Here is a 24,618-nt window from a genome sequence, read left to right as displayed (position 1 = left end):
AGTCTATTTCTACTAAAACTGAACTTCACGGCTCAGTACCTGCTCGAGCCTGTCGTGTTGCGGCGAGTACTGCTGCTCCTCGATGCTTAGGAGATGCAGCACGACGGAGACAGAGAAGAGGATGGCGGCAAAGAAGAAGAGGATCTGCTCCTGGGACTTGAAGACTGCTCCGAGGAACGTGTGCGTCCAGTCCAAACCTCCAAGAGCGTAGCCGACTGCGCCGCCCAGACCTGCGGGCAAGAACACACACAACAAACACGCAACAGGTGAATTCTGCTCTTTCGTAGTAATGGCGGGAAATATTTTATCGCTGTGTTTATCATCAGCTGTACCTGCAGAGGCGGCGTGGATATTCAGTGCCATGTCTTGCTCCTCTGTGTCTGCCACGTCTAACAGGTATGCTCTGATTGGTCCCTCTGTGGCATCCGCGCAAAAGTCCAGCACCACCACACCCAGCACAGTAAGAACAATCCCTATTGGTTGTCTCCCCTGCTCGTCACCCAGTGACAAACCTGCCAGAGAAACACAGAGATGTTTTTCAGTGCTTATCTTACATTAGATTTAGCCAAAAATTATCAAGAAAAAATGTGTAGCACAATGAAAAAAATAAAATAATTGATACTGATGTAACCAAGCATGGTAAGCGCTAACAGCACATTACTGAATGACAATAGCTGCACAGACACAAACAGGTCACTGCACATTTCCCATACTGCTTTGCATGTCGTGTGTGACCTTGTGTATCACATTACATTTGTGACCCGGTCTGCCCCCCCTGCACCCCGAGGGCCTGAAGCTGTATAAATGTATGTGAACAACACAGTGTGCAGTGGGGTGTGTACTTTGAGTGTATTGTGTGATGTTGAGGCAGTGTGACTAAGCATGACACACTCAAATCCATTAACGTCAGGGAAATAGAAACATTCATAGAAAGAACAGCGGCGTGTCAGTATGTGCGCTTGTGTACATGCGTGTGTTTTGTGTATTTGTGTGTATGTGTGTGTATAGGGGGTGAGGGGGGGACAATGGAGCCACAGTACGCACTAGCAAGGCACCCAGACAGGAAGTGAACTGTGATTGGTAGAAAGGGGGAAGCAAACAGGAAGCATTTCCCTGTGAAATGCCTGCTCTTGTGTTCCCATGTCAACACACACACTCACTTACAGCCACACACACACACACACACACACACATTCATTCACAGGTTACTACAGCTTTCCCATGTCGTCCTGGCTCGTTCACACACATTCGCCTATACTCACATGGAAACGCACACGTTCTCTTATTTATTCACTCATTTCTCTCAGACAGAGACAGGTCACTGTTTGTTTCCCACGTTAACCCTCCCAGCACAAACACACACACACACACCTCCCTGGTGCCCTTAATTGACCCGAGTGCCACTGCAGAAGAATAGAGGCAGAACAGAATAGATGTGAGTAAAACTGAATAGAATTTGCTGACAGAAAACTGTTCACACACCTCTTGTTCTTATTTATAACTCCTTTGACATTTCATTTGGTTATATTTAGAGATGTGTACAGGCCCCGTACACTATTGTTCTACATTAGGCACACATTTGATCCACATTTGAATATGGGTCACACTATTATATTGTGGCTAAAGGAAAATCCTGAACTCTTGACCCCTATACTGAGGTTTGCTATAACTGCCCTTTTGTTCTCTTCTCAGCTAATGCACACAGAAAATGTCTCATACAAAAAGAAACCCCCAAAAACGTACCTATCAGTGATCCATTCAGAAACAGAGCCACTCCAATCAGTGTTCCTATACAGAGAGCCAGGATGAACGGTCTCCTCCTGCCCCATCGCAGAGTGCAGCGGTCACTGGCCGAGCCGATCAGAGGAGTGAACAAGAGGCCAAGAACTGGACTGAGGAACCACGTCAGACTGTAGTACTGTTCTGGAAGACCTGCACAGCACAGACACACAGACAGATGAGATGTGAGCGGAGATAGAGACAGCGAGAGCTAACAGCAGGTGCGCAACAGAGATGCGACTGTGCTTCCACCAGGGGGCGCAAGCTGCATTCAAACTGTTCGGGTTGAGAGTTATAATTTTTGATTCGATTAAATGTTAAATATTTTAAATTAAATATTAAATAAATATTTTAATTTTTTAATATAGCAATTAGGTTCCTAATTGGAAACTCAAATCAGCCACAGGGGGCATAAACTGTGACACTAATATTAAACATAACTGTATTTACATGATTAGATACCCATAAAAGACTGTTCAGCATCATTGCATACAGACATCCTTGGCTTACAATTATTTATACATTAAAAAGAAATATAATTTCATGCATCCAACAGCAGAAACGAATCTTTCAACAAAACCAGCAATCAGCCAGCCTGCTGGTTAATGCTGCTCACCATCATCATGATTAACATAATAATATCCCGCTTATCTGATATTAATTAACACATATAATATTCCAATCGGGTAATAAGATTTTCAGTGACTCACTATGTGACAGCAGGTCGCAGTCACAGGTGAAGTGCACTGCCACATAAATTGGTTGTTTGTGTTGTTACTGCTGTTACCTAAGAGCTGACCTGAGGCTGACTTTTTCAACACCTTCTGTTAAAGCCTACACGAAGATAAAGAGGAGAAAGCCACAGCAACCGGCCCCGACGGCAGGATTTATCTCAGGTCTGCTGAGCCTCTGTGTGTTAACGTTCCCCCTGGATTATCGCACAAAGGAATTCGACAGAGACTCCGGTGCTCTTCTTAATGCAGAGAAAATGAGCGAAAATTGAGTGTGGAGGCTCAGTGATCAGGTTAGTCAGGCTTTTGTCAGTAACCGACACAAAAGAAACTGCCCTGACAGTGACTCGTCTGTGTGAAACAATTAAATTACGAGCTCTCAAATGAAGGAAGGAAATCTCCTTTTTGTTGCTTCGTCTGAAAGCACAAGAGCACTTACGCATTTCTTATTAACTACTGCTTAAATAAACTCATAAACCTGAAAGCAGTGAACTGAAAGTATTAGTTCTGACTAAATAGGAGGGAAGAAAGACAGGAAAACTTCTATTTTTCTATTCAACATCCATTTCCTGAATTAAATGGATTGAGCTCAGCATAACCCAGACTGTTATGTGAACGTGACCTTGTTACTGAGCGCACATTTAATTATCTTTATGCGCCGACTTTCCAGCATCGGAAACCAGGTGAGGATTTCAAACACATCCGATGAATGATGGGGCCCCAAATTAGGATGGGCCAGTGGAAATAACTAAACAGACACTTAGGATGCAGCAAACTAATGGAAATGCACACATGCTTTTGATATCTCTCAATAATACCACTCAACACTGCGTAAACCCATCAAACACACCTGTCGCTAGCAAAAATAGCTCTTAACCCCTCTTAACCTGAAGCATGTACTTAATATTTTATAAACCTACCATAAATTCACTGTTGATAATCATCATCAAAGATTTAAAATACATTGAAATACATTATGAGATTAGCAGAGATAAGGTTACTGCAAAGTAAAACAGATTTCTGGCAGCGTATCCATTTAAAAGCCACATGACATGGCACTGTTGAAATGAACCACTTCTAGCTCCTTAACACAAATATCTAATTAGCCAATCACAGCATCTCAGTGCATTTAAGTTGCAGACATGGGCAAGATTACCTGTTTCCAGCAAGACAGCACACTAAATCACCTGGAACTGTTTTCTTTAACATGATAGGTGGTTAACTATATTCAAAGAGCCTCCCCAGTCATCAGATATCAATGCAATAGAGCACTTTGGGATCTAGTGGAGCAGGAGAGGCACTTTGTTGAATCTGCCCCAGGAAGATATTTAATATTTAAGGATGATCAGCCATCAGCCAGCCATTGGGATCCAGTGTTGGCTGTGTCTAAGCCAGCTGTTTACACCTGTATCTTATACAAACCGTTGCAAGCAAGAAGAAAATCATCGGGACTTTAGCAAAGCTGTGAGTCAAACCCAGAGGCAACAACTTCTCACTTCTAAGACAAGCTGTTTGCTTAGTCTTTGCTTCTACAAACCGTCTGACTTCCCCCCACATGCTGCCTCTGCTGATTCAGCACTTCCTCCTTGAGGGCAGGTATCAAGTAGGATTTGTCAAGATACTTGGAAAGCCTTGCGTTTGACTTTTTGAAACGTGTTCTCAATCCACGGCATTTAGAGAAACCAGTCAGACTCACTGTTTTGCTAAACAGTGACACTAGACTGGGATCAGATGGAAAAAAAGAAAGTTATCTGAGTGGAGTGATGGGATAAAAGGATATAGCTGTAAACCAGAAAACTGGCATTTCTATTATTTGCTCCTAAGTCTGTGTATTCAGTTGGATAATTTAATTTTCCTAATTTGTTTCACTGACAAACAGAAAGTAAAATCAAGTTTCCTTGAGTCATCACGCCCATTTAGTTATCAATGCATTAGTGAGATAATCATGGCCGACCTCGCCCTCGGGACACGGACTACACCGAGCTGACGGGGGGAAGAGGAGGAGGCGGAGGCAGGCAGCCCTTTCAGCTAAGTGAAGTCAGCTGAATTGCAAATAATTAAATCACAACTTTATCATTGTCTCACTGGCAAACTGTCGCTTGATGTGGCTCACTGAAAAATGAATGCCATTTGGCTGCCGCACAGAGACGAGGAGAGACACTGAAACACTGAAAAGGTATGAGGTCATTCTCTGAACCCTGCTTAAAAACTGGGAAATTAACTTTCAAACAAAGTATTCAAAAAGCACCACGCCTCTTTAATGTCAAAACGGGAGGGTTGACCACTATTTACTGAACCACACAAATCTAAAGGCCAATTTGGGCAGAAGCCACCAGCAGTGTTGTGGATATAAACAATAAAGAGTAGCACATGAAGCTCCTGGTCCCAAATTTAGTAGTCACATTACAGTTATCACTTTTATTTTAAGTCACTATGGCCTACAGCCAGTACTGCAGTTGGACCTTATGTTTGCCATTTCACATTTTCTTTCTTTCTTTCTACTGTCTGGCTTTGAGGTACACTTTATTAAAGAGTACGAAAAGAAAGATATTGTGTACGTTTTATATGCATATGTATATTTGGGTACATGTAAAGATTACACTGCACTGACTGTTGGATAATGTAAGAAATCACTCACAGGAGATATGTAACTAAACTAATGCATTACTTCATTAAAACTATAATGCTTAGTACAGTGCAATAAATAACTTGATAAATAAGGTTAAATTCTTCCAAGTGATCTGTCCTTACTGAAATGAGAGCTGTAGCAGAGAACACTTTGAGTGCTCAACTATAGAAGAAGACAGGCACATAAATATATCATCTACCTGTGTGTAGTGTGAATAAGTTTCTAAAATGATCTCTTTAAGTGGTTTCAGCAAAAAGCCAAAGTTTTTTTTTAATGTAATTAATTCTGCAATAATTCACTTAACTAGAAGAAAGACAACAGAGATGCAGAACTGCTGATCAATACAAGCAAGATGCCACTGATAGTTAATTCCTCAGTGGGCCAACAGATGGAAGAAAGTTGGAGAGAGCAAGTGAGTTGATGGCATCAAATCTAATTTAGAGAAGACAAAGACTTATCTGAATTTTTAAATGGACTTTCGAATTTCTCAAGGAGTCCTCTTTTAAGAGACAGACGTCAATAACTGAGTGCCACTATATCTAATTATCAAGAGCTGATCTAAAACCTCCCCAGAAGTCCACGAACAGACAGTAAACACCGAGGTCACCGTGTCAGGTGCAGGGTCAAGATCCTTTCACACAATTCTCATCAGTCCATAGAAGTCCAGGCGACAAATCTAATCTGACTCATTTCTTTCACATAACCAGTGTTGATGTCCGATGTTGATGTGTAGAAATTTCCTGGATTTTGGAGGTTTGTGGGAATGGAGTTGTTTGCCATCATGTGAAAAGCTGTCTGCTGCAATCATGGTCATTTTCATGTTTTCACTGCTGTTGATGAATCACATGTTTCTGTTTGGCAGGAATTGCGATCTGAAGACAGCCTTGCAGATCCGTGAAACAAACTCTGAAGCAGAAACAGCAACTTCAAGGTTAAACTGCATTTTCTCATAGGAACACTGAGAGCTGGACAAGCAGCAGTGAGAAAAGCGAGACACATCCCTTTGCTTTTGCTAGATTGCTGCAAAGGACAAAACAGATTGTAATTCACACGGAACAAATCATTTCTATCGCTTTTCACTGCGAAGAAGCGGGAGGCAGAGGCAACTTAAGGTTGAACAAGAATAACAAGTCGGCCTACGTTTACATTTGGAAACTTTTCATTAGTAGATCAAGTGAACTCCAGGTGTCGAGACTTCATCCGCTATAGCACTTAAACACAATGATCAACAACATCGGCACTCACTCACAGCGGAGGTGTCGTCATGGACTCTGGATGAAAGCCGGTTAGCTTCGATCACACCGAAACTGATATCACTGTGACACATTTCTTTACTGTAACAGCTGCTGATGTGACTCACTTGAAGCAGAGTGCACTAAATACTGCTGCTCAGGTTTTCTAAGCATGCTGCCAAAGAAAAACAACAGGCTGGACTATGCAAATATAATTACCTATAGCCATAGGTCAGGCTCAAAAAATGACTTATTAACTGTTACAACTAATGAAGGATATGAGTAATCACAGGAAAAAACAGCCAACAAAGACCTTGCAGAGGCCAGGGTAATTGTTTGGTTTTTTCCAGGTAGCAACCTCGAGAACTTAAAAGTAAAACACCAAAACCTGCAGTTCCTCTCAGACAGACAGATAACTAGACAGACAGATAGATAGAGTGTACAAAACTACACCAATCCATTTGGGGTGTTTTTGCTTTTAAGTTTATCTGATCTTCTTGTTAGTGTCTCTTCTTAAATGCTTTTTGGATGATTTTATTGCAATTAACTGATAAATAATCTGGTTTCCAGATGACAAAGAAGTCTGCTCTTATGCTTTAGTGAATGACATTCTAGTATTCTTTAAATACCTTACTAATTAACAGGTATTTGTGTCTGTGTGATACACCCATATCGCCTAGGCTTGCTAGCGTTACCTGATAAGCTGGTCCGTCACGCTGTTGTCTCTGACCGTGTGGAAACTGCAACTTCAATCTGTGTCCACAAACCAGGGACATCCATCTTCTATGGGCTACAGCTCTGTCTGGCTAACAACCTAAACTCTAGAGATAATCAGCTTTATCTCATGAGAGATGAAGCAAAGTTGTAAATCTTAAATGGTAGGTTATTAATTTTCAGTGTATCAACAGTGTATCTGCCCTACTCATCCAAATAGAGAGCTCACTGAGTCTTGAGGAGCACTGAGGTCAAGTCTCTTGGTCTGTGATGCATGTACACGTGGATATAATGTGTATCCTTGTGCCTGCCACTTTGGATTTGTATGTTTTTCCAGAGGAAGATATAAATTCATAGCTATAAGCACTTTTAAGTGGCAGGAACATTAAGCCTTTGACCTCACTTTGACTTTACAGCACATCATCCTGTTGTCCCGTACAAACGTTCACCTCTCTCTTTCTCATGAACAGGCCATAAACTAGGCTTGACCCTTGTCACCGTGGCGACCAGGTCTTGGGAACTCTGTCGCCACGGAGACTCCATCACCTTTGCTTCCTGGCTCCTAATATGGCTGTGTCATTCACACAGTGCTTCCTGTTGTTTGGTGAGTTCAGACTGAGGAACAATTTGTTTCTTTAAGTTTGTTTCTCAATTTTTTTTATACCCTTTTCAATCTTTTGTTTCTCTTTCTCATAAACACATCCACTAACACACCTAAGAACGCACGAATACCCAAGTAAATAACATACTTAAAATAACATACAAAAGCCACATACACAAGACCTGTTAAAGAGTCAAACAGTGGCACAGCAATAAAGCGGGAGACAAAGCAGCAGATAGGAATCGGTCTGTCGGTAGGTTTGTCAACATCAAAACAGGAAAAGTGTTTCTAGTAAACAGTTCCCACACAAAACACCAGAAACACAGTCAACATGCAGGAAATACACACATGTCTCAGTTCCCACACATAGACACAGACTTACAGTCTCACCTATGGAAATAATAATAATAATAATATTAATAAAAAGGAGCTCACACAGCTGAGTTCCCACACAGTTTTAGTACAGTAAGGGCAAATACACACTCACACAGGGAACAATACTGAGAGAATCAAGAAGCAGGAAGCATTTTAGAAAAGAGAGAACAAGAAACAAGTGCAGTAACAGACAAGGAAGGGAGGAAACAGAGAGAAAGAGGGAGTGTGAGAAAGGATTAGGATCAAAGCATTTGAAAACGGAGTTAGGATAAGGTGAGAGGAGGAGAAAAGGGAGGAAAGACGGAAGAATGAAGATAGAGGGACAGAAAAAGTTCATATTCGGGCTGTCACACGGCTGTTAAGCATCGCCAATTGATCGTGGGAAAGAAAAATGTTCAATCTCCTCCATCTATCATCAAAGAGAGTTTTTTGTTGGTTTTTTTTTAAAGCTACGCACATTTCCTGAATATACGCACGCACGCACACACACACACACACACACACACACACACACACACACGTGCGCACGGACTAAAAACTGAGCTTAATGTGTGACTGTTGGGAACACAAATCTCCCATTCATCCCAGATTTCATGTGTGTTTCTCTGTGTCGTCGCTGCACTGTAAAATACACAGTAAAACTTTGTAGCTTCAATTGTTTTCGAACCATTTTTATTGTGAATAAAGCAGCTTTGAAACACTATATCAAGACAAGCCGTATTCATGCCGTGTCAATCAAAAGGATAAAGAATCTGAGGTTGAACCAAAGTTCACACTGAGTTTGTTCTATACCTGTAGATCTTCATTTAAGCAAACTACTTTCAATAAATTACGCCCACTTCGCTTTTATTTTCTGCAAAGAAAGTCCTCAGATCACTTACAGCCTGCATGCTTCTCTCACATTTTCACAACAGTCCCCTCCTTGTTTTCTCTTGTACAGTTCATTTGAATTTGTTCCCTTTAGCTACATGAAGTTGAGTGAAAAACTTTTCCAAAAGTTGTAAAATCTATCAGATGCTTTCTGTTGCTTTAAAGGGGTTTCAAAGCAAGACGCATTTAACTAATATAATTACGACACCAGTGAGTGACACCTCTCTTTAATTATCTGCAGAGCTGTCTAAACAAAATGACCAACTTAAATCAAGTTAATGCTAAAATGTAACAAGAAGTTTACATCAAAGGCGGTTTGGCATATTAGCCGGCAGCTGGAATAATCATAACTTAAACATGTGGTGCTTATTTAATTATCACTGACAGCTGCCTGTTGTCTGTGTGTGACTGATAATTAAGTGTCGGAATAAATCGTGTCTGTTTTCAGTCATTTTCTATTAGATCAGGCATGTCAAACTAATTTTACAACGTGGGGCACGTCCACCCCACTTTGATCTCCAGTGGGCCGGACCAGTAAAAACTTCTCTTTCTGTCAGTGTAAAGAAGTTTAACTATGCATTTGATCCCAGAGATATTTTAATGTAAGAAAAAGAAGTGCAATTTCAACAATACATTGCAGTTTTTCTACATGATAAATTAATGCTTCTTTGGGCTTAAATTCAAACTTAAACTGTAAAAAGTGAATGTGTGCAGTGGGCCCATTCTGGCCCCCGGACCTCTGTTTACTCAAACAGTAAAGTTTATCTGATAATATCACTTCTTAAATTTCTTCTAGATTGAAATGCTTGCACATGGAGGAGAGACTAGACACGGATGGTTGCTACTGCTGGTCTGTGTCTAAGTCATCTAAGTGTCTAATAGTAGTCTAATCCTCCAAAGTGTAACTCATATTCACCTTATTTAAAAAAAAAAAAAAAAAAAAAAAAAAGCCAAAAGAAGTTGCTCTACAAATCTGCACTTCTTTTTTGCTCCTTGCTTAAAAATGTGGTCACATAAGTGAGACAGCGAGAGTTAGTTTCTGCTTTTCCTCCAAAAGTTCTTAATTAGCTATAATTGGTCTCTGTGGGGCAATCAAACACCACTGCTCCGACCCAAATGCCTCCAGATCAAAGAATGCAAGTCTGCCACATTTGAAAAGGACACAGTTGGAAGAAGACGAATCTTCCCTAAATTTGCTGATAAAATGACGCCTGTAGAGTGAAAACTGTGGACTCAACAGCAGGTTACAGAGAAAAACTTCAGAAAATTTTTTTGCTTCGCCCACTCTGTCGGCTAATTTATCCACTCTAGCTGTGACTATTCTGTCCGCTCAAACTAAAGGGTTTTTTTTCTTCACAACAAATAACAAACAAATCATTTGAAGATGCAAATATTGTAAATAATAAACTACAACCAATTTAATTATTTTTTATTTTCTTAATTGTTTAGCCTGTTGAGCCAACATACTGGTACCTGGTCTTGCTCCTCCTCTCTTGCACCATTAACTGTAAATGGTCTAGCTCCACTGGAAAACAACAAAACTTAACTCCAAACTTAAAATCAAACAATCAGTCCTTTTCCTACAAAATAAACAATCTTATTCTCTCCTATTCCAGCCCTTCACTTCTACTCTCTCTCTCTCTTTCCGTTCCCATTCCTCCCGTTCCCATTCTCCCATAAACCCCCAAAAACAATCCTTTCATATCCTGCGCTGGCGTGAGAAAACCACAAGAAAAATGACAAGGGTCCAGAAAAGAGGGAGAGAAATGGTGTGAAAAGTGAGAGTAGGGTAGAGGTCATGATGGGAGAAAGTGGGCAGGAAGGAAGGAGGGCGAGAGCGAGAGAACGAGAGACAGAGAGCGCGAGGAGAGGAAAGGAGGAAGCAGGTGGTCTTAAATAAACAAAACATGCGAACTGAGTCAGGTGTAGCACTCAAAGAGGAAGGAAGAAAGAAAGGGAAGAAATGTGGTTTGTAACAGATGGGACCGTGAGGGCAGAATTAAAATTTAGACTCTTATGGTCAATATTTCATTATTGATAAGTGTTTGGCAGTGGGTTCGATTTCAGCAGGAGGGAAGAAGAGTTCTTCTTGCAGCTCATTTAAGATCTGCAAATATGTGGAATTAATATCTTTGGAGTCTTGGACTGATATCTGCTGGTGTTACAGCAAAAATTTCAGGGTATATCTGTGAGGAAAACAAATCATCATGTTGTTTTTTACCTTTTTAATTTATTCTGGAAGAGAGTGATTTGAAGGAAGATTAAACCAAGTGATTGCTGAAGTACAAATTGAGCTTCAAAGGACATTTTATGCTCTTATTTGCTGTTGGTGTTCATGCTTTTAACCTGCCATTTACCCTAACTGGAAGAGGTGGGAATGCTGATTCATGGACTCATGACCATCAGCCATCAGAAGTGCACAAGGTCACCTTTACATGGAGTTCAGCTTATTATAGATAATATTAGACCAGTAAAAGTTCGTAAGAGTAGCTACAATAATACTTGAAGGTAGATGCAGACATTAATTTAGTTACTTATTTTTTGGTTGAATGTTAAACTGCAAGAATGATTATATCAACACAATAAAACAAGGAATTTTCTCTTTCTGGGTTTGAAACTTCCCAGGGAATTTTCTGTGTGCAGTTTGCATGTTCTCCCTTTTGTATACATAGACTGTCAGCAGATGCTCCAGTTTCCACCCACAGTCCAAAGAAACACCTGATTAGTGTGCGAGTGGATGAATGCGACTGTGGTGGTCAGCAAGACTCTATTAACAGACAATTTCCATTATAGTTATTAATTATGAGCTGCTTCTGCCTAAATAGCTATTTTTATACCAAGTCCTTGCTCCATCTAATATAAAAGCTGACATGGCCTCATTTTTCAAAAGGGAAGATTCAGGAAAGAATTCATTTGGCTGAGATCTTTGTCTTTCTCCTCTTCTTTCACTGAGGAGTGGATAGAATGAAATGGCTGGGACAGATAGAGGGAGACATCAGGAGAGAAAGGAATGAGTCACAGTGCTTCCCAGCAGCAAGAGATGGTGAGAGCATCAATCACACAACAGACACACACGCATGCTAGTACCAAGGCGCGTGCACACACACACACTGAAGAAAATGCGGATTCAAGTAGGCAAGCTCCACCACCAAGGTTGTAATTAACAAAGTGCCTATTAGGGAGAAATACAGCAAACTGCTAACTCAATCAATGAAAGCAAGAAAGCAGAACAATAGTGAGGAAAAATCTCAAAGAAATTTCTACCTGATATGAGAGAAAGATGGGTTTTTACACTCCACACACACATGCACACACGCACGCACACACAAATCTGTTTTATATTGACCGGAAACTGCTTTAAGAGCCGTTTATCCAGCTCATTTAACACAAAAAAAGAGCAGATATTATCCTCTGCATGAGCGAGAGTGCTAAAACACAGGGGCAAAATCCACCACCAACTGTCCTCACTACGTAAAAGGTGGCATTAAAGATGCATGAAGCTTGCATGTATATGCGCACACACGCAGCTGCTTCTAGTCAGCAGAGTTATGTAACAGCACTGCAGTAAACTAGGAGCCTCCCACTGAGACGGAGAGAGGAAGGAGAGCGAGACAGATGGAGACATTTACACCGAGCGCGAAGTTTGATGAGTGAAATCAGACTGACTGAGTGAATTTACTCGTTCCAGCTATCTGTCATAGGCACCGATATATGGCCTCGTGTGATTGACAGCAGGGAGTCAGGTCTCTGGCTGGGGCTGACCTATAATACACAGGATGCTCCAGCTGGCAACATTTGCTGTCCTTTCACTACCAAAGAAGCGATCGATGAAGCCGATCGGCAGTGATCAGTCGGTAATGTTACGTAATGACGTGTACAGTAGGTCAGCCATGTAACGAGGGGGCATTTCTGCATTTTTTTAATTCAAAACTTGACACATTAAAGCCTGAAATACAATTGTTCCCTTCGACACATAAGGGGCAAGTTCTGTGATGATGCAACAATCTGAAATTATTTTATTGATCTACTTTGTGTATTGGCCAGCCACCACTAATCGCATGGGACACACAACTCAGTAAAACCAAAATGCTTCAACAGTTTCAAAGCGAAGACAAACGACAAGCAGCTTTAAAGAAAGCAGAGCCAGAACCTGTTGCAAAAACTAATATGTCCAATCTGATTTTCTCATTTTATATCTGGAAGTTTTTTAGCCTGCATTAAAAAAAAATGGCCTCTGCAATAAATATAGATATATTTCATTGTCATACCATGTTGACTATAAGGTTTTCCATCTCTGTGTGAAACCTAATGAGTTTTTTCCCAAGTTACAATTTGTAATGGTCACAAGTCAGACGGCTTCTTCCTTGTGACTATGCTGCAATGCATTTTGCAATACCTAAAACTTTCTGTGGTAAAAGGTGACCCTTACAAGTTCATAAAAGTTTAAAATTGCACAGTAATACATGTAATATATGTACTGACCTCATGACTCATCCAGGCACAGATCTCTATGGTATCACACAGAGATGTAATAACTGGAGGTCAAAATAACAATAAAAAAAACACAAACTAATGAATAACATCTTTAAACATGTGGCATGTAATCTATGAATATTTTTTATGGGAAACTGTTAATAAAGTTTAAAGGAAATTAAAATGATCTTTCTGGCGAAAACATCATAAACAGTGTTTTTCAGCCTGGATTTATATAATGAAAACAGCCTGAAAATATAATCCCTTATATTTATCTGTACATGGACATGAATTATTGCCTTTGAAGTGCTCCGAAGTGTATCTCCCAAAAAAAGTAGGACAAAAAACAGCCTTAACCCAAACCGTCATCCATTTCTAAACCTAACCAACAACCTAACTACCAAAAGACTAAAAATACTCTTCTTTTGTGGGATTTGAGCACTAGTTCCATGAGTGACTTTATCTGAGTAAACAACTCCACAGGACCGGTCTGTCAGTATTCATCCATCTTCCTCTCATTAATATATGGTCAAAGTCAGCGAGAGTCAGTGAGAGAGCAGATGTTTTTCTGCTCTTTTAAAATACGCACCCACTCGCGCGCACACCCACACACACACACACTCGCACATCCACCCAACTGCCCTCAGGCCAACCATTAGTGATGTGTTTTGTGGCTGTTGTTGGGGCTGTGTTTGTTTGTGTGTTTCACTCTTGGTTTTATGGATTTCTGGTCACTATTACTGACTGCAGTCCAACTTGTTTTGTATAGTGTGAAGTATAAAAAAGTAAAGCTGTTTAAAAAAAAGGGGGAATGGAAACAGTGGGCTCAGTGTTAAGGCTTCTGGATAAAGTCCATAAAACTTGGGTTTTTTTTCATTATTGCGAAACAAATGTTTTTATAATATTTGTATTATTTTTTTATTTTATGTAAATCTTCCTTCCTTCTTTGGAGATTTTTAAGGTGTGGTTGGGTTTTTTTTTTTTAATGTTTTCATGTGTGTTGTGATTAATTTGAGTTACAAAAAAAAACAACTTTGAGCAGCTTCTTGTCATATTAGCCTTGTGTTCATACCACTGCGGTGCTCTGAGGTTACGACAAATGATGCACTGAACAAGCTGCAGGTCAGCTGTTAATGCACGATGAGGTTTGCATTTACATCTGGTTCATTTCCATATCGCATGAATCTTATTAAACAAAACTGCTGTGAGCTCAAAACCCAAAAAAGCAAGCACCTTTTGCACATCCAACAACATGCAGCAACTCCGCCAGCCTCTTTGCTGTGCTAAAATAATTTACAGGCATTTCACAGAAATTTAACAACAAATACGTTTTTGTTTTTTCAGCATCATCTCTCCAAACAGATTATAGGTCTTTAAACATTTATCTTTTTTTTTTTAAACAATGTTACGGTGGCCCTGAGAGGCCAAACGGACTGCAACTTAAGAAAACACCAGCAATAAGAAAAACCCTGCAAAAGCACACAGAACACAACAGAAATAGGAAAAAAAAAAAAAAGTGTTTCTTTTATACATATAAACAAAAAGAGAAGAAAAGGATTACAGGTGATCTGTACATTCAGTGTAATTAGCCCATACATTTATGGGCAGGTCTAGGTCACTGCCCTAGACCTGTACACTGCATTTCCACCCCTGACATAGAAGAGTTTGCTGAAAAATTCTTATAGATTTTGAAATGCATCAAGGAAAGGACCCCACATGCTTTGAAATTTCCCTGCAGAGTTCTGGAGTAAATGTCTTATTTTTTCCAGTTTTAGACACGACATGAGGTCATTTAACCACTGTTTGTGAGTGGGAGGGGCAGCGTCCCACCACCTCAGTAGGATTGCCCCCGTGGCCAACAGGGAACAGAATGATAACGCCTGTCTTTTAGAGGCCGTAGAAGCACCTTATTCCCACTGACGCCAGACAGAGCAAGAAGGGGGCCAGGGGCCAGCGTCACACTGAGAATCCTGGACAGGGTATAAACATTTTACATTTTGAAGTACTTACAGCTGCTCTCTTGTTTCCCAAGAGGTCACCGCAGTGTATGGATCAACCTGGCAGAGATTTTTATGCGAGATGACAGCTTGTTACCCTCCTGAGGCTGGGTTTATGTTTCCTCCTTCTCATAATTTCAAACCAACAACCTTCCGCACATTTGAACTTTAACTGTCTTTTTCTCTTATTTTGTATTTTTATTCATATGAGCTGTTTGTGAGGGCTTTTTCCCACGTTTCAGGGTGCTCTCTGTAAACAAATTCCTCAGGTCACTGATTATAACTATAATCATCTTAATAAAATGAAAATAATTTTTAAAAACAGCTTCCCCCAATGTTTCTTTGTCCCTCATCATCACCTGAGAGCTTTGCTATTTGCTTGTCTGTAGCGAGAGAGGGGTGGGAACAATGTGCTGACACACACACACACATTCAGTTCTGCATTCCTCGCATATCGTATACTGATAGCACTGACATACCTGACTTATCGCCTGCTGGGTGGAAAAATAGCACACCTATACGACTACACATAATATGTCTTTGACTAAAGTATTTGCTGACTCTGCATCTACCCTATGTCACGAATGCAAAAAACAGATCCGTGAAAGTAACCTGTCCTGCTGCTCTGACTATTCAATTCAATTCAATTCAATTCAATTTTATTTATATACCGCCAAATTACAACAAAAGTCACCTCAAGGCGCTTTATATTGTACAGTAGATCGCACAATAATAGATACAGAGAAAAACCCAACAATCATATGACCCCCTATGAGCAAGCACTTTGGCGACAGTGGGAAGGAAAAACTCCCTTTTAACAGGAAGAAACCTCCGGCAGGAAACCTCCGACTACAGTTTAACCCTCTCAATGACCCCTAACGGTCCACACGCCACAGTCTGGGAACCGCTGGCATCCGTGGCTCACCACTGTGCAACGCTACTGACGTGCAAATAACTCTTTCATAAAAACCCTTTTAGTGTCTGTGTTAGTGATAACTTATTAAAATGAACAAAGTTACTGCTGTGATGAGTCCAAATGCTATAAATAGGAAGACTTCAAATAACTGAATAGACTGGTGTGTTTGTCTCTCTCTCTCTCTGTGTCTGTGTCTCTCTCTCGTTCCCTGTGGTGACAGGCAGAAGTGTAAAATGATTAGCGAGGACTGATTGTGATTTACACACAGTGGCTCCTATTTCTCACATTTTTTTCAATCCAGATGTTTCTCTCCTACCTCCATATTCTAGCTATCTGTTGATAAACCCTCATTTCACCGATGCAGGCATTTTAAAAACATTTTTCTGTCACTCTGTCCTCCATCTTTTCTATCCTTTGAATGACTTGGTCAGATTATAGTGATTAGTAAGTGTGACATCAAGCCAGTCATTTATGTAACCCTGTATTACAGTGTCTGCAAGGTCATCTGCTAGATTAGACCAGTGAACATGATAGGATCACTCAGTGGATTAGGTTACCTAGCATGCAAGTATAAACAGCGTAAGATCAAGCTGATTTGTTGCAAATTAAATAGCGGGGGCAGGCTTCGTATTGTGACATGACAACAGGGTACCAGCTACTATCTAGCTGCCATGAAATCGGAGCAAAAGAAAAGTTAACGCGCAGACTGGCATGTGGTAAAATTTGTGACATGAAAGGAAAAAGGTCGCAAATTGAAAATAACAGTTTGTTTGTCGCAAACTTGGCAATTCTGGCCTCAAGTAAGCCGGCGCGGCACCGTGCCACGATGCATTAGTAAAGTAAACAAGCACCCAAATGGTTTCATCATTTCATTAACTTTAACTGCCACTTTGTGGGTCATTTAGTTTGGTATGCAAATATTAAGAAGCACAAGGCTTTTCAGAATTCGAGGAAATCAGATGTAGTAAAAGGTGAAGACACTAATCCAGAGAGCTCCACCTTTGGGCCGCAGAGAAGGTCATTTCATTTTGGATTGAAGTAATCTCCTTAAGTAAAGCCTAGAAGGCCACCAAAGAAGGACGACAAAGTTGTAGAGTTGCCAGCCTGCACTCTTTTGGGTAACACAATGGTGGCATTGCTGCAAAGGTGGGCAGTCAACCATGCAAATAAACAGATTATAAATAATTATGGGTTAGAAAGAGACCTTTGAATCAGACTGTGCTTCTCCTTCTCCTGTTTAGCCTCATGCTCGTTTTTATTTATTGTTTTTTTATTGTATTAAGTTGATTTACTGAACCCTTTCTTCATTAGAGGATCAGCCAGTTCCGTGAAATAATTTAAAAAGAAATCCACTTTTTTGTAGGAACCTGTTCTAACAGAGGGCAAAATAACACAAACTGCTGAAAATAACTGAAACGCATCAAAGGAAAGTTGAAATTTCAAGAAAATATAACAATTTTTAGTGCTGGGGGTCTTTGCTCTCCAGGTCAGTGTGTGTGTGTGTGTGTGTGTGTGTGTGTGTGTGTGTGTGTGTGTGTGTGTGTGTGTGTGTGTGTGTGTGCTTTTTGGTTGTTTTTTCTTTTCTTTTTTTTCTTTTTTTTTTTTACAGTTCTGCCAAGCGAGACCTTCTTATCTAATTGTGTTTGTATTCTGAATACAATGACAATAAAGACTTTCTGTTTGATTCTATTCTATTCTATTAATCGAGTTCAAAACACAGAGACTTTTGAGGTCAGTGGGTGTAACTTAATGAGCGACATACTCGACGGGGTTCATAAAATTACACTCAGTTCTCAAAATTAAGAGAAACAATAATGGCTATGTGAGCTATAAGTGACTCTGTATGAACCAACACTAGCTTCTGCTGTATTCACATTAAATGTACTCTTTGTCATGATTCTTAAGCACTGCCTTGTATCTGTAGGTACTTAATGTCTGATAACGTCCCTAATCTGACGTTAGTCCAACAGCCTGCTGTTAGTATGGAGCTGCACATACATACATATATATTTGATAAAGACAAATAACGAGTATTTTGATGCTTTACTAGTTGTCTTGAGTTGCCTATGAGTTCAGTTCTGAGAAAGCTGATTATGTAATGTGACACGCTCATAACTGAAAAGATCGACACAGCACACAGTCTGGACTCATCACCTCCACCCCCCAAGCTGCTCTTTTTCTTTTACTTTACCACTTTTCTTAATCCCATTTGTAGAGCTGACTCCCTTTCACTCTTATCTGTGTTTGAGCATTAGGTGGTGTTCCTGCTGAGGGTGATTTTCAACAAAGACAACAGGAAAATGTCCCTGCAGGTCAAGCAGAACAAATCAAAGGCAGTGCACTGGATGCAAAACGTCTTTTCAAAAGACCCTTCACCTCTCTATGTGGCAGCTTAAATGACCTAAAAAATAGCCACAAACACAGAGTTTACAGAGAAATAAACAAGAACATTTCAGGGTCTGTAAGATGACCTGAAACACAACACATATCTCAGCTGTTATAGGGTAAGATGCAGGGTACACAGAGGTAGATCCTTCAACTATCAGACTCCTTTCCTGTGAAACAAGCTCCCAGTTTGGGTTCAGGAAACAGACACCTGCTCTACTGTTAAGACTAGGTTTAAAACATTCCTTATTGAATCCTTGTCTCTCTGTGCACCTCTTTCGTCTTCTTCTTTCCCATCACCCACTAATTGGTCACAGAAGATGGCTGCCCTCTGTGAGCCCACTTGTTCCTGTAATCAAAGCGAGTTCGTCATCCCCACTGTGGGGTTTTCTCTAATATTGTTGAATCTTTAACCGTACAATATACACCAGCTTGAGATGATCATTGTTGCGAACATGTGCTATATGAATAAAACTGACCTTAAACCTTAAACTGACCTCGCCTCTGTCAGTGCGCCCCAGGGTGGCTGTGGCTACAATGTAGCTTGCCATCACCAGTGTGTGAATGTGTGTGTGAATGGGTGGATGACTGGATGTGTAAAGCGCTTTGGGGTCCCGAGGGACTAGTAAAGCGCTATACAAGTACAGGCCAGGCCATTAAATGAATTTACTTAATTGAACGCAAGAAATAAGGACAAAAGCTGCACAGTGATCATCTTATCTCACTTATATCGACTGTTTTCAACTAGCAGCCCAGACAGTACAAGACTCAAGCCCAATTTGGTCCGATTTGATGCCTAAATTATAAATATAACTGTCTCAACAGCCCCAATATGTGCCCTTGCCTTTAGGGGAAAGGCCTGCCTCCTTGTATAAGAACAGACGAGAGCATGCTCCCCGCACAAGCCCTTGTAAGGCAGAAGTTTCTTAGCTTTTCTCCGCGTTGTGTAAATATGGGCTCCTTGACCAAATTGTATCAGCTGCACACACACTCAGACACACACCCTCTCCCCTTCTGTGACCTCAATGTTGTGGGGTTACACATACAATGGTTTCACTCAGGCAGAGCCAACCAGCCAGCTTACTGACGATCCAGCTAATTCTAGTAGCTACAGTCAGTGCATAGAGCACTAACTACATAGAGGAGCGGGGGTGGGAGGGGCGGATATTGTTATCCCAAAACTTGGAGCTCTGCCCACAGTTATAGGAGGGGGTTGTTTTCAGGTACTACATCTGTTTGTTTTTCCTTTAGCAGGCTAAAAACATGAATGAATGCAAACACAAGCAACCTTTGTGGCTGTGAAGGGTCGGGGGAAACGTAGTCGTATGCAGACGTATAACTTCTAAACTGATCTACAAACCAAACGCTCAAGATGGCTCTGGATGTTGTAAAATAAGAACTGAAAAGTCTTTTCTATTTCAAACAAAGTGGCTCACCCAAAAGCCATAATAAAACTTCCTCTTCCAGGTTTGCTTCCACCTTGTTTGTTCTGCCAGCAGTTTTCCAGCTCTGTTATAATGGTCCTGTCAACACTTTACAATGGTGTTTCATGAGGAAAAATTGCTCTGGTCCACAAGGGGTTTTTCTTTTTTAGCTCTACTTTGCCACTGGAAGAAAGACGTGCTGACATGCCATATTAAGATCTATTAATACATCCATGAGGCTAATCAGCATGCACAGGAAATGAGGAAAACTCTCCATGGTTAACCAAAGCATACATGGAGTTGATTTCCATTTTTAGACCCGCTAAACTATCCAAAACATGATGTATGGCAGACAAAACAGGACGGGAAGTAAAATCTTGCCAAAATGTCACACAGAAAGTGCAAGATTACCACAAGCAAAGTAAATTCTAACCTGCCATTTTTTCCAAACAGCTTGTTGAAATTATTACATTATTACCCAAATCTCTCACACTAATGAGCCCGCAGACAACTCCAATCTCTGCAGTCCCTCGCTCAGCTTGTTTTATGACTTTACAGATCTTGACTGTACAGTCTTGGTTCACTCTCACGTCTCTCATCGACCTAATTTTCAGCAGCTGTTAACATGATAGGCATGTCAGCTTCACGAGATCTTAACATCATTTGTAGTCTTTTCCAGGCTGTTCTCATTCCCGGGGCCTAAAATAAAGCAAGTCTGTCGAAGCTGCAGGCGTGTCACTTGCACTCGTTTTTATTTGTAACTTATTAGTAAAAGTGCTTTGCATGGAGTATTTGGTAGTAATAATAACAACAAGCACGGTTTATCTGTATTGTCCTGACTGGAATCTCTTTTATTCAGATGAAAGGCAACCTTCTCATTAATTATGATGAGCAAAAGGTCAAAATGAATGAAAAACACAAATACCATGACTGGATTATCTTTCCTCTCAGTGACAAATAAAGTCACTGTTCTGTCTGTTTTAGTTTTAGCAGACTAATCTGTGGGGCTTGTACCTCCCGGCAGTTTCAAAATCTACTAAGAGGAGCTCAGACATATTCTGATCTAAAAAAAAAAAATAGGCTAGGGCAGCTAAATCGGGGCTAAAATTAGAACCAAAACATGCAGCGGCTCCCCTGTGTAATGTGTCCACAGGAGACATGTTTAAATGAATCCCAGAAATATTTTTTTGTTACTTGTGATGCCTTTTCCTGCTTTAATATTATGCATCAAGAGCACACCACTCTTTGGAATTCAGCTGAAAGCCTTTAAATTTCCAACATTTGGCTGATCTCAGTGCTGCCCTTCGACACAACAAACACTTGAAGTGCATGTTTGGGATCCCGGTTCCCTATGGCGGCTCATCCCGGGTGAGCCGGCCAGGAGTCATGGTGTCCACAGAGCGACCTCCTATTCATGTCCCCTTGGTTATGTAAGCTAGGACATCGCACTAACGTCAGTGAAGGGGAAGGAGAAATTTGAAGAGGAAAAAAAAGAAGCAAGAGAGGGGGGATTACATGGAAACCACAAATAATGCTATGGCTGTTTCTCACATTTTTCCCCTTCTTCCACTCCTACTTTTCACTCTTCACACCCTCTCCATCTCCTCTATAGACTCTAGTACCCTACAGACAGAACTGGACTTGGCATATTTTCAAAAGGCTGTCAAAGATGACACTGGGTGCAAATGACAGCATGCCCACTGTGACCGGAGGTCTGTTTCTGTCTGTGTGTGCATGCTGTGAGGCAGGGTGTAAGCCGGGTAATCTCCAAGCAGATCCGAACAAGGTGAAGAGGAGATGAGATATGTGCTCTGACATTTTAGCTGCTAAGGTGTCCCCTTAAATGGCATGACAATTTAAAGATAGACAACAGCATTCCATCCATCTATCCATTCATCCACCCATCTCCTGCTTATTCATGGGGGTGAGGGGTTGGAGCATCTGGAGCGTATCCCAGCTGTCATAGGGCAAGAGGCAGGGTACAACTTGGACAGGTTGTCAGTTTGGGTCAGGGCTGTCACAGAGAGACAGGCAACCATTCACACTCATAGTCACACCTACAACCAGTTTCGAATTACCAATTAACTTAATGCCCATGAACCCAGCCATGGGCAGGCCACAAGCTCGCCTAGTGCTGGTCACAACCCTGGTACCTTGGTTACGTCAAGCACATGTTGCAGAGCTCCACTCATTAGCTTATCCCAACATCGACCCTTAGAAGTAAATGTTTTTCACAACACCATGAAATGTCTTCAACACACTCCGTCGCTCTACTTTATAGCTCACTGATAGCAGTGAGCTAGCCAGTGATGAAACATTTCTCCCACTGAAAACGCCCCGTCCAGAAGAACAGAATCAACGTTTTTTGTGACTGTCTGCTATCTATTGTGAGAACTTGCTGCTTTTTTCCTCCATTTTTTTGTGAATTAATAATTTTGGTTGATGTAGTTTGATGAAGATCCTGGATTACAGTTTAAAAACACATGAAATAGATTTTTTTTTTTTTAAAAACAGCAATTTTGCAGCTGAAGTATTTTGCAGATGTTGGCTTTATACGTTTCATATGTAAATCATCTGGACTCTGCTCACCTATTTGCAGCAGCACAGGCGTCACCAGCGCTGTCTCCATGGCGTAGCAGAACTCCCGTCCGAACATCACGGCTCCGTGCATCACCCATCGCTTTAAAGGAATCCCTTCAATCGATCCTTCGCTAGCAGATTCCTCTCCTCCTCGGCCTCCTTCTGCCGCTCCGCCTCCGCCTCCCAATCCATCCGTCTCGCCTCCTGCACCTCCTTTCTCCTCATCCAAGCCTGATGCGGTGGAGTTTTTGCTGCTAACCCCACCCACCAGAGATCCGACCTGCATGGTGTCAGCCTCTGTGTTCTGGGGAGGCATGTTGGAGGGCATGCAAGCAACAGGAAAACAAGCGCACCCCTTCTAACAAAACTACAGTACAAAAACAATACTACTCCTACTACTTCTTTGCTTCCACAAACTCCTCAATTCAAGTTACTTGTACTTTAAAACGAGTAGTGACTTTCTAGATGTAACTTCATTACAATCTTTACAAGCTACAAAATGCAATCAGTGGTTGTAACTTGCTAGTTATACACTTGTTACATCTATTACTTAAGTGTTCAAGAAGTGCTGAATAACTGTAACAGATGTTTCCCAGCCTGCGAGGTAATAAAATGCACGTTGAACTGGGTCCTACTAAAACTACAAAGGCTAAAGACACTAAATATTTGCAGATAAACTAATCTGCTATCCCCAGATGTATCACAGATCAGAATTTCCAGAAAAAGAAGGAAAAAAAAAAATCAATTAGCAATCAGCTGTCCTCTAAAGTTGTACTCCAAAAACACTGCAAATTGAAATTCCCAACCTTTTAATCCTTGTTTAAATTGGGAGGAGGGGGAAAAAAATCAAATAAAATCAGCTTTCTCAAGGCCTGTAGAGAATCTCAGAAAAATAAAGGAAGCAGTTGAATTTCATGGGAAGAGTAAGCGGTACATTCCAAGAGTGGCTTTGTGCACTTGCTTCTTTTGTGTGTGCACGTCAAGGTGTGAGAGAAACTGCTTGCAAAACAGCTTTATTTGGTATGAAAGTGTTTGTGTGTGTAGCTGTGTGTGTTGTGTGTGTGAGTCTGTGTGTGTGTGTGTGTGTGTGTGTGTGTGTGTGGGTATGTGTGTGTGTGTGTGTGTGTGTTGTGGGTGTTTATGGCTTTTTTGTCATCGAGGTTTGCGCCTCTTCTTTCTTACTGTCTATTACAAGCAGTAAAAATCCATATAGAAGACCATTCAGTGAGTTCCAGAGTCATTTTGTGTATGGAGGGCTGGATGGAGGGCTGGATGACGGAGTGGGTGGGGGCGAGCAAAAGGTCGCGGGGGGAGGGGGTGGGAGGAGGAGGGAAGGCGGCAACGGTAGGCGGAGCTCCTCTGAAAATCCCCATCGAATGGCTGATCAATCTGGAAGAAAAATGGCAAGAGGAGAGAAAAACAGCAGTGAGCCACAGCTGCTTAAATTTTAAACATGTCCTACTGTTATCTCCTAATGAGCTCGGTAGGTGTGGGAAGGTGCGAGTGATGTGATTTTTCATGCATCAGCTGAGATTAGATGAGGGAGCGGTTTTATTCTTGAAGGTGATAACCATCAGGTCCAAAAACAACAACTGAGCTTGTATAAAAGAAACTACAGCTGTTTCTTTTTTCTCTTACATGATTTATCAGCAAGCATGAAACACAGTGCAAACAGGCTTCTCGTGAAATTTGACACTGATGCATACGCAATCTACACTTACGGTCCATTTCATTAGATACACCTGTTCAACTGCTCGTTAATGCAAATACCTAATCAGCCAATCCCAGGGCAGCAACGAGGTGCATTTAGGCATGTAAACATGATCAAAATGGTGTGCTAAAGTTCAAACTGAACATTGGAATGGGGAAGAAAGGTGATTTAAGCGATTCTAAAAGGGGCATGGTTGTTGGT

At 41.1% G+C, this 24,618-nt stretch overlaps 1 protein-coding gene across 2 annotated transcripts in view; it reads right to left on the bottom strand.

Moving 5' to 3' along the window:
- Window positions 1-24,618, bottom strand: part of LOC116322647 (solute carrier family 45 member 4) — a 52,686-nt gene that overhangs the window by 8,078 nt on the left and 19,990 nt on the right. For both annotated transcript variants that reach the window (XM_039605533.1, XM_031742770.2), the window contains 4 exons: window positions 22,716-24,095; window positions 1,744-1,932; window positions 333-512; window positions 40-230 (listed from right to left, as the gene is read on the bottom strand). In XM_039605533.1, the coding sequence (XP_039461467.1) occupies window positions 40-230; window positions 333-512; window positions 1,744-1,932; window positions 22,716-23,034 (879 nt within the window). In that variant the 5' untranslated portion in view covers window positions 23,035-24,095. The remainder of the gene's footprint in view (window positions 1-39; window positions 231-332; window positions 513-1,743; window positions 1,933-22,715; window positions 24,096-24,618) is intronic.

This window comes from Oreochromis aureus, linkage group 22 (genome assembly GCF_013358895.1).
Source record: "Oreochromis aureus strain Israel breed Guangdong linkage group 22, ZZ_aureus, whole genome shotgun sequence".
Taxonomy (NCBI): domain Eukaryota; kingdom Metazoa; phylum Chordata; class Actinopteri; order Cichliformes; family Cichlidae; genus Oreochromis; species Oreochromis aureus.
The sequence above is the reverse complement of the archived record's forward strand: the minus strand, read 5'-3'. Positions and strand labels throughout refer to the sequence as shown.